The sequence below is a fragment of the Tinamus guttatus genome, unplaced genomic scaffold, assembly GCF_059628265.1.
Source record: "Tinamus guttatus ecotype Peru unplaced genomic scaffold, ASM5962826v1 Tinamus_guttatus_pri_ptg000271l, whole genome shotgun sequence".
Classification (NCBI taxonomy): domain Eukaryota; kingdom Metazoa; phylum Chordata; class Aves; order Tinamiformes; family Tinamidae; genus Tinamus; species Tinamus guttatus.
Window position 1 is genome coordinate 651,039 of NW_028288805.1, and position 10,513 is coordinate 661,551.

General features: G+C 40.9%; 1 protein-coding gene across 1 annotated transcript; it reads left to right on the plus strand.

The window, feature by feature from the left end:
• Positions 1-1,955: 1,955 nt before the first annotated feature.
• TYMS (thymidylate synthetase) lies at positions 1,956-9,791 on the plus strand. The gene is made up of 7 exons (XM_088527255.1): positions 1,956-2,112; positions 2,857-2,930; positions 4,051-4,225; positions 5,705-5,806; positions 6,981-7,156; positions 8,578-8,649; positions 9,610-9,791. The coding sequence occupies exons 1-7, from the start codon at positions 1,971-1,973 to the stop codon at positions 9,745-9,747; spliced, it is 879 nt and encodes a 292-aa protein (XP_088383381.1). The 5' UTR covers positions 1,956-1,970; the 3' UTR covers positions 9,748-9,791.
• Positions 9,792-10,513: the final 722 nt, after the last annotated feature.

Below are 10,513 nucleotides of genomic sequence, written 5' to 3' on the forward strand. Positions count from 1 at the left end.
AAATGACAGGAATATTTTGTACAAAAGGGAAAAAGAGAAAAATAATTACTTCACTCTGACATTTTTTAAGTAGTGTGTATTTCTTTAGCGGGGCAGTGAGAGCTTCCCTGCATACTTGTTTTTCTAACTTTATTTTTTTCAGTCCAAAAATGTTTAATCAAAAGTCATTTTTTTCCCCTAGAGAAGAAGAGTGAAGTCTTCCTGAAATCCATTATACTCTCCTTAGATGAAGTGCTCCAAAGTCCAATGTATGGCTAATTGTTAAACATCTACAGTTAAAATAGTTGCATATAAATAAAACTTTGCTTAGTAAATATTGTGATGTAGGAGCTAGCAATTCAAGACTGTAGCAATATTTTAACTGAAAAACAAACTTGAACCTATTGTAATATCCATTTGTTTAAATAAAAGTTTAGGCATGTTGAATGTTAGCTATTCTGACAGCCAGCTATGGCCATGGTTTTCAAAGATTTAAGGAAATAATAACCTTGCAAATAATTCCTATTTGCATATTTAAATTCAAGCACCTTCTTACTCCTTTCCAAGATCTATCCCTACAGACACTGCACATTCAGCTAAGCCTCATATCAACCAGATATCAATATGCATATATCACGGCATTTTCAAAAGAAAATGTTCCACTGCTTCTTCCAGTTGCTTTTGATATTTATTATGCACATTAAATTACTTTTCTCAATATGCATCAATCTTCTGCCTTTGGTATATCTTACTCACCGCTTGCATCTGGAGTCATATGTGAATGTGGCACCTTTCATCAGGAAAGATGTGTATTTTTCCTAAATTGTACACATTAGCTTCAGTGATAGCTGCCAGTTAAAATTAAGGATGGATATATCTCTGAGAGTTAAGGAGAATTCTGGGTGTCTTTGGTTTCATGCGCTAGGCCTGGCACCTCTAGGTATTCTTTGCAAGCAGTAAAACCTACCATTTCCTATGGCACCTTTTTCTTTGCAAACACTGCATTTTATACTTACCATTTCCAATTGTATCTTTGGTTAATCAGTGTATTCATTTCCAAGTATGCAAAATAGTTTGTGCCACTTATTACTGTAGTAAAATAACCATACTTAAACCATACTTTTCCTGGATTTCTACTTTCAAAATAACTGTACCTGTTCACACCAAGAGGCTGGTTATTGGGGAAAACGTGTTTCCTCGACTGCAGTAAGCGGAGGAGGCACTTAATAGCCCACAGCCCTCTCCTCTGTTCATCCTCCATCATACATACCTGCACTATATGGACCTGCACTATACGTACTTGCATTACTGTAACATAATCTTGACAGATGGACACCCTTAACTCCCGCAGTCACCCCGGTGGCAGAGAGCTGGCTCCGAAAGTTGAATGTCTCTTAGGTAGCTCAACTGTTGAGTTTTTATGCTCAGAGAGCAGCAGGGAGCACACGAGCTCGCAGAACCCGCAGGCGACACGGAGGGGGGAGCACTGCTGGGGATGCAGGTCAGAGCCAAAAGCGACCTTGAAAAACCCGGAGAAACGCAGTGAGATCAACAAGACAAAACTCGGCAAAAGCAAAGGCCAAACGCTACCCATGGGTGTAGCGGAGATATGTGTATTTATTCTATATGTATAAAAACCTGGGAGGAGGAGGCATTGCCTGTGGGGATGCCCTGAGAGAACTCGTGCTCCAGGAGGCGCCCGGCCGCCCAGCGCGCGAGGCAATGGGACATCCAAGCCGCAGAGATCCCAGAGGGACGAGCACGGCCTCCAGGGACAAGCTGCGGGCGACTCCACCCCAGGGCGAGTCCGGAGCGCGGCTGCGGGCCGGGCCGGCGGGCCGGGCCCGCGTTGTGCGGCGGCGCGGGGCGGGACGGGGCGGCACGGGGCGGCGTCGCGGCGGCGCTTGGCGGGAAAGGGCCAGCGGCGGCGGCAGCAGCTCCATCCTGGTGCCGTTCTCTTTGCCTTCCCGTCCCGTCGCTTGCCCGCCGCCATGCCGGCCGAGGGGGAGCAGGGCGAGGCGCAGTATCTGCGGCAGGTGCGGCACATCCTGCAGCACGGCCACAGGAAGGAGGACCGCACCGGCACCGGCACCATCTCCGTCTTCGGCATGCAGGCGCGCTACTGCCTCAGAGGTCGGCCCCGCCGCGACGGGCCGGGCCGGGACCCCGCTCCTGCCCGCGACGTGCGACCACCGCGGCTGCCGGCCCGGCGGGCGGCGCCATCTTCCCCGGCGGGCGGCGCGGCCTCCCCCGCCGTGGCCGCGCGTTTCCCGCCGTCCCTGCAGCTTCCCTGTCCCCTGCCCCTGCGGCAGCGCGGACGGCCCCACCGGCACTCCGAGGCCTTACTTTATTTCTTGCTATTATTTCATTTTTAAATTTATTTATTTATTTATTTTTTCTTCTGGGATCTCTTCCCTCTGTGTCATAGCTGGGCGCAGGTGACCGTTGTGGGGCTGTGGGACTCCCAGGCCCTCCTCAGCCCGTTTGCCGATACTCTTCGGTGTCACGTTTATTGGCGCCCCTGCCATGCCCCTAGGAAGGGTATCTGTGAAACAGCTTTGATTAAACTTTTGCCCAAAGCCTGCGGTTTCCGCTTGTGCCTCCAGCTACACCTGTGCCATACGCCAGGGCATCCTCATGGCAGAGTGATGCAAATGCTTATTATAACTCACCCACCTCCATCTGCCACTGTGCTGGGCTCCAGGAAAAGGAAGCGGGCTCCTGCCTTGCTTAAGCTGAGTGAGGGCACAGAGTGGCCCTTCTCGGCCTTCCTTCACGTGCCGGCTGCTTTCAGGCCGTGCTGAGTCAAGCGTAGCTCAGTTCATGCTAACGAAGCGTCGCTTGTCATCTCTGACCCTTCCGAACTCTGTTTTCCAGACCAATTTCCACTGCTGACGACAAAGAGAGTGTTCTGGAAAGGAGTGCTGGAGGAACTGCTCTGGTTTATCAAGGTGCGGTGCTCGGGTGGCCGTGCCGGAGGATCGCGGGTGCCTGAGGCCCATCCTGATCGGGGTCAGAAGGGGCAGCTTCAGCTCGTACAGCGAAGCAGACCAGAGCACAACAACCTGGTGTTTTTAAGGCGTGCAGAAGTCTTGTGTTATCTGCAAGGCTTTTCGCCCATATTGAAGACTCACCCGTTGTAACAGATCAGAAGGATATTTATTTATTTATTTATTTTTAAGGAAACTACTCTGAAACTTTACTCTTTTAACTATATCCCATAGATATGAAGTGCAATAAAGACTCTTTTATTAACATTTGAATATGAGATAGTAATATTGAAGTAGATTGTGGGCAATTTGTCTGCTTTTTTGATATTGAGGTAGCCTGTATTGACTTGAGCCAAAACTGTCAGCAAGGAGCGACTGATGCAGTAGGACTGATGTAAAGAGTAGGCTTTTTAGTAGCAAAAAAAATTTCGTACCTCATAGCTATAGTGAGAGCAGTAAAATTCAAATATATGTGTCCCTTGACATTCTGTCACAAGTACTGGTATGGGAAGGCTATAATGTAACCATTTGATAGGTAGCAGGGCTCAAATGCAATTTTTTTGCTGTTTGGAACTGACTGCTTTTCATGTTAAGTTTTGAGGCTGGTGATTTAGACTTTGAGCAGAACTAAATGAAATTTCTCCAGGTAATTCTTCATTTTTAGCAAAAAGATTTTTAAGAACGTTCACTTAAAACCTATGATAGGTGTCTTGGAAAGTCAATGTCTAGGCCGTAAGCTTTTTGTTTTTCAGCTTTTATTCATCTGAAAAGTACAGTCTTGTTCTCTGCAGATATGTATACAAACTGATACACCTCAGTTGAGCTGACACTGCACTGCTGTTGAGGTTGCAGGGTTAGAAGAACTGTGAGTTAAATAATAGGAGGATGGCACTTCAAATCTTAGTCCAGTCTTAGCACACGATAAGCGGTGTTCTGTCCATGTGCAGGAGCAAGCAGACTGTTCATGTTTTCTGGTACAAGTGGAGAAATACACTTTAACAGCAAAGGTAATTCAGCTATCTCAAATCATGTTGCTATCTTGTGATTAGCAAGTAGACTTTTTACTGTCTGTGTTTTGTAGGGTTCTACAAATGCCAAAGAACTCTCTGCAAAGGGTGTGAAGATTTGGGATGCCAATGGCTCACGTGAGTTCCTGGATAAGCAGGGTTTCTGCAACAGAGAAGAGGGTGATTTGGGACCCGTTTATGGTTTCCAGTGGAGGCACTTTGGGGCAGAATATAAAGATATGCACACAGGTGAGGACATAAAAAATAGCACATTTGAGACTTCATCATATGGCTGTAATCCTTCTCTTTCGGACTTCTATGGGTGGGGTGTCTGAGTATGACAGGCACGGTATGAATTGAAAGCCAGAATGAGTTATCTGTTTGAGGGGCCGAACTTACAGGATTGCTCTTATCTATGTAGTTGGTGTGATTTTTAACTCAGGTAGATTGTTAACATGGTTAACTGTTTTCTTCCTGTTCCTTGTCAGTATAGTCTCAAAATTGACATTAGAGTTGTTGAATGTTATACTGGCATCCGAACAGCTACCAGAATACAGTTTTGTACTAATACAAGTGGAGAACTGACAGGTCAAAAAACCTTTACTAAAAAGTTTTGACATTCCAGAATTTAAAAAAGTCTGAAGTATAACATAACTTGCCAAAAATGAACAAGATAAATTACCTTAAGTAGCATTACTAATGGATAGGTAATTTGCTTCAGGAACTAACCTAATCATCTGAAAAGGCTGTCTGGCACAATGCTACTGGCTGAAGAAATCCCTGAGATGGTAATTATATATCACCACCTTGTTTGCCAGCTTGGGTCTGTCCCTGTGACCATAATTTGCTTTTGCTTTGCAACAGCAGTTACTAGTGAAAATTGTGTTACCAAGCATGCTGATTCACTGTCGTGAGTCAGAATAATGAATAACAACTTAAGACTGTTTTACTCTCAAATTCATTCTACCTGTTCTGTTAATTGCAGTGAATTTTTGATATAATTAATATTGGCCTAAAAATCAACTTATGGGGAACCCCAATCAACCCCAATCAAACCATGATTTTTCCAACCCATGGAAAAATCAACCTGTGGGAAATGTAATACACTGTGCTGTATGTGATTAAAGTTCCTTTCTGGCTTTGACCTCTTTGGAAACTTATCCTGCATAAGTGGCCTTATGAGCTCTAAGAACTAGGAGTTGTGGCACCCGCTGTTACTGGCACACCAAATTTTCTTTTTTTAAAGAAGCAACACTGTAGCATATAAAGAGCTTGTTTCTCATTCCAGCACAACTTTTGTCCTGTTTAGATAGTAAGTCTGATAAGGCAATGCGCTTGTTCCAGTTATTCTTTTATATTTCAAGTTCTGTTTCTGTAGTTTTTGCTCTCACTTCTTTCTTTGTCTTAAAAGTTCTCAAGTTGTTGAGACTGGGAAGAAAATGTTCTAGTGGGAACAGGCCCATTTCGATGAGTGCTAAAAGGACTCAAAGCCCATCAAAGAGATGGGATTATACTGTAAATACCTTAGGGAGCACCCAAAGGAAGAGCAGCAAAGAATAGCTCACATTTGGAGAATACCAACTGATAAATTTATCATATTCAAAACGGCAATAAAATTTTTCAGAGGATGACATTTGGGTATCACTCTTCAGTGGGAAAATGTCTGGGCTTTGAAAAGATATTACTTGAATCTGTCTCACTCAGATCTTTTTTCGTTTCTGTCTTCAGATTACTCCAACCAAGGAGTTGATCAGTTGCAAAAAGTGATTGAAATGATCCGAAATAATCCAGATGACAGAAGAATCATTATGTGTGCTTGGAATCCAAAAGGTACTGAACAGCTTATTTCGAGGGAATGTGCTTACATGTTTTCTTGCTGTGTGCTAAAATATGATTTCATTATCAGTAGTTCTTCCATGTTGGTGGCTTTGCTTTTTCTTTTAGAAAACTAGCAGGACTGTGGCTCTCTGCCTGCAGTGGAAATGTCTATGGGGTATAAGTTTGATTCTGTCTTGTATTTAATTCTTGCCTTCAGACCTTAAAGTTTTTGGAATATTGTTTCAAAGTTTTTTCTCTCTAGCTTAAAGTGAGGAATGTTTGTGCCTATCACTGTCTTTGACATAAAATATCTATTTAAGAATAATATCTATTTAAGAATAGTAGATTCAGCATTAACCTTACTTTAGTAAGGTTAAAAAAGAACAATAAAAAGTATACATGGGTCTGTTTTAACCATATATGTGATTATAAACTTACAAAATACTTGTAAGTAGAGAACAAAAATATTATTTTTATTGTAATCATTTTCCTTGGACATAGGTTATCTAAATATCGGTTCACTCTGTAGGGCTGCCTCTAGCCAAGAGCTGATGTCAGAAAATGTTTGACTTCAGCAGCCTAACTAGAACTGTGTGCAAAGAAGATGTCCCAGCATTTTCCAGTAATTTCTCTAAAAGGGAGAAAGGTACTGTTTTCAAGTACCAGCAGCTGGTTAAATGGTTACCTACCCAGCTGTGAATACACTTGTGGATAAACACTCAGCAATCTTGTTTTCTGATTTTTTTTAACTGATTATTACTCAGTTTTATACCTCATTAAGCAGTTAAGATATATTACGTAGGAAGAGAGTAAGATGAAACACTCGGAAGTGCTTCAGGGTACATGCATAATTTTACTTGGAATGTCTTCCTTTAGGGAAGTGAACTGGTTCATCTAGCTCAGTAAAACTAAGCTGTGCATCATTATGGCACAATTGTGTGCAATATCTGCTTATGACTCCTCTGGTTCTGCAGCTCAGGAGACAGTCTGTCATGACCCAATCATCATTGCTTTAGGCAGCAGATGCTTTTAAAACGTGGAGAAATAGCAACAGAATGGTAGTGCAGTTTGATTTTTTGTGTCTGTTGTATCTCATACAGGACTTATCCAGTTTATGCATCTTTTACATTTATGATACATTAATGCTATTTATTTTCTTCTTTGTTCCTATATTTTAATTCCTCAGATATTTCCCTGATGGCTTTGCCTCCTTGCCATGCTCTTTGTCAGTTTTATGTTGTAAATGGTGAATTGTCCTGCCAACTCTATCAGAGGTCTGGAGATATGGGGCTGGGAGTGCCCTTCAATATTGCCAGCTATTCACTGCTCACATACATGATAGCCCATGTCACAGGCCTAAAGGTAGGTGGGCCAGTTAACCCTTCTACTTAATCTGAACAGTGAGGGGCTAAATTTGACTCTCATATTTAGGAAGAACTGCAGTCAACATAGAGTTCAACATCTGTACTGAAATATGTGCAAGAAAGGGCCCCATTTTAACATGAGCTGCTGCATGTCTGTATTGGCAGTTGTGTTCAGCAGTGTGAGAATTCATAAATTCAGGGAAAATGGGCAGGGGATCCACAAGATCTTCTGAATGTGTCGAAATTGACCTGTTTCACTGGTTTACTTCCCAAAAGTAAAGCAAGCACTTGTTGTTGTGATGATACTAAATTATTAAACATACTGAGTTATTAAAAATTCTGTAGCAGGTGTTTTTTACTGGAAATGAGCATTAGCTCAGTGGTTTCTTTCAAGATTGCAGTTTGAACGTTCTGCCCACATAACTTCCTGCCATAATTTCAATTGGGAATATTTTTTTTCATTTCCTATTGTAAATTGTTATATGCTCAAACAGCTGCTGCCTTGTCTCTGGATAGCTGTGTTTTATAAATTGGCAGAATAATTTATATGCAATCTTATCCGAGTGAAAAATGGTTTTCTTTAGAATTTTAGAATTATATTAGCAGGGTTGTGTAGGCCTGATCCTGCTGCTTTTAGCCACAACATTAAAGAGAACTTGGATGAAATCAAAAAGTGGAGAAGAATCAAGGTTCAGAGCAAATGCAGATAACTTAGGCCAAGGGAAATGAAGTTTAATATATGTTATGCACCTGTTCTTTTACCTCTAGTTATTTCCTCTTATGATTTTGATGGTTCCAGTCTTTGAGTGTCAGGTGTAAATCATTTTAACATGGTATATCCAAGGACTGGTGTAGACTTTGATCAGAGATGTACTTACAGCTGATAAAACTTAGATAAGTGGTCTTTAAATTGCTCAGGGATCGCTAAGTAGCAGAACTTGCAAGCTTGCAAAACCCATGTGGATGCTAGATAAGTGCTTTGAGGTCTAACCTATGACTGAGAGTTGCACTGCCACAAACTATTCTGCCTATAGTTAGTGGTCAAGTTGCTTAGTTTAAGCCAGCAAGTCCTACTTAATAGTTGTGGTGAGGAAAGGTTGAACTCATCAATGCCTCATCTGTTTCCATCTGTGTTAACTCATTATTAGTACTCTGTTCAGTCACAGTCGCTATTACCCTGGTGGGATTTCAAAGATACTTCAGTAAGCTGGGATATTTAATATATTATTCATTAATTGTGCATTAGTCTAGGAAGAGAGAGTCCTTGGAAGCTTGCAATGATGTCTTGATAAGCCAGATCAATACAGAAGTTGCAATTCTGCAATAAGTGCAGAGAATACATACTGTAAGCATTGTAATGTTTTAGTTTTTTGAAAACTGAGTATTTGAAGACTCTCATGTATTCTCCTTTCTCTTCAGCCTGGAGAGTTCATACACACACTGGGAGATGCTCACATATATCTGAATCATGTGGAACCTCTGAAAGTGCAAGTTAGTCTTTTCTCTGTACCTTTGTATCTTCCTTGGTGCTTATTCACTACAAAGTTATCTTTTGCAATCTGGCTTAATACTCTGAATATTATTTTGCAAATCTTAATTTGTGTTTCTTCCCGCTTCTTCCTTAATAGACATAGTACTTGAAGTGGCTAATGTATTAGTCTTTAACCTATGTCTAACCCTTGGTAAAGGCAGAAATGTAGTAGAATAGTGGAAGCATAATTGGATTATATACACGATTAGAGACAGATTGCTGTTGTTCTAGGTCTAAGTCAAAGATCCAGAATCTGTACCCTTCTCACTTCATGGTTACAAAACCTTAGAAAACCACTCTGCCTAGCACAGGTAAAATAAAATACCTTTGGAGTGCATTAGTAAAGAGTAACATCAGTTTACAGTAGTTAATCAGAATTACTGCTGAGTGAATATGGCTGTGTTTTCTTCAGGATATAGTTTGATGCAAAAGAAGGAAATCAGAATTTCGTTTGACTAGCCTTAGGTTGGAGTGAATGTCCTCACCTGACAGAAGGTTCAAAACCATATGCCTGGTCCCAAACCACCCAAAGCACCAGCCATTAGTTTGGGCTCCTACACCCCCATTAGAAATGCCAGCACATTTGGTGCACACCTGCGTCAGAGTTTCCAATTCGGGTTTCTCTAAAAAGAATCTGATTTGCAACCCCCTGAATTACTCTGCAAAACTGAAACTGCTTGCAGTCCTTAATCAAATCCCTGGAGTATGCTCTTGTATTCTTTTTTTTTTTTTTTCCCCTCTCTGTCTTTTGAGTATAAGTCTTCCTGGGGAGGAGGGAAAAATCTGCGTAATGTGATCTGATTTGAGATTAATGATATCTAACTTTAATTGTGAAATTACAGAAGCAGCACACGCTTAATCTCAGCCTCCAAATCTTGTCTTTGTACAATAAATAAACTTAGGACATATTTTTATTTCAGCTTCAGAGGGAGCCAAGACCTTTTCCCAAACTTAGAATTCTTCGCAAGATTGAAGACATCAGTGACTTTAAGGCAGAAGACTTTCAGATTGAAGATTATAATCCCCATCCACCTATCAAAATGGAGATGGCTGTTTAATATTGTAAAATAATCTCTATTAACATGGAAATGTGGCTAAGCTGTCTGGCTTTTTCAGTACTGCAAGTTACACTTATTTTCTTTCATTAAAAAACCTTAATTCATTTATATGGAGAAGGTCCTGTTCTAGAAAGCAACTACTTCAAAAGAAACAAATTTTATTATTGAAAAAGTAGATACAGAAGGCAACAATTCCTTATTACTGTCAAGCTGTTGTATAGAACTGATTTCTAGGCATGGTAAGTGGTGCTGTTTCTTCTATCCTTTAGAAAGAAGCCCAAGCTTCAGCCTCTATGCATTGGAAGATGTGTTAGGATTCCTTATTCCTGCCTTGTGGGCGCTACATATATTATACAGATGCTAACGCAGTTTTGAGTTGTTAATGAAATAATTCCTACACCATTTATCAGTTAACAGTGGCTGCTGCAGTTACTGCCATAGGGAAATTCAAACTTTTTTGTGTAGCACTTGTTTGCGTGCTTTATTTTGTAGTGAAAATAAGAAAGTCAGTTTTAAGGGTTGAAAAGTTCTTTAAAATGCACATAATGTTTAATAAAGTTTTTTTTAAAAAAAAAAAAAAAAAGTCTTTTGAAAGCAATGATGAGTGTTTAATTTTAATGTGTGTTTTGCTTATAACTAGTAATAAATTAAGAGTTGGAAAGCAAAGGTAAATTCTGTTTTACTTAAGGACCTTGGAAGGTGAGATTTAGGAGGAGAAAAATAATCAAAACTTATCATGGTCTTGATAGGTGAACCAAGCAGGAAG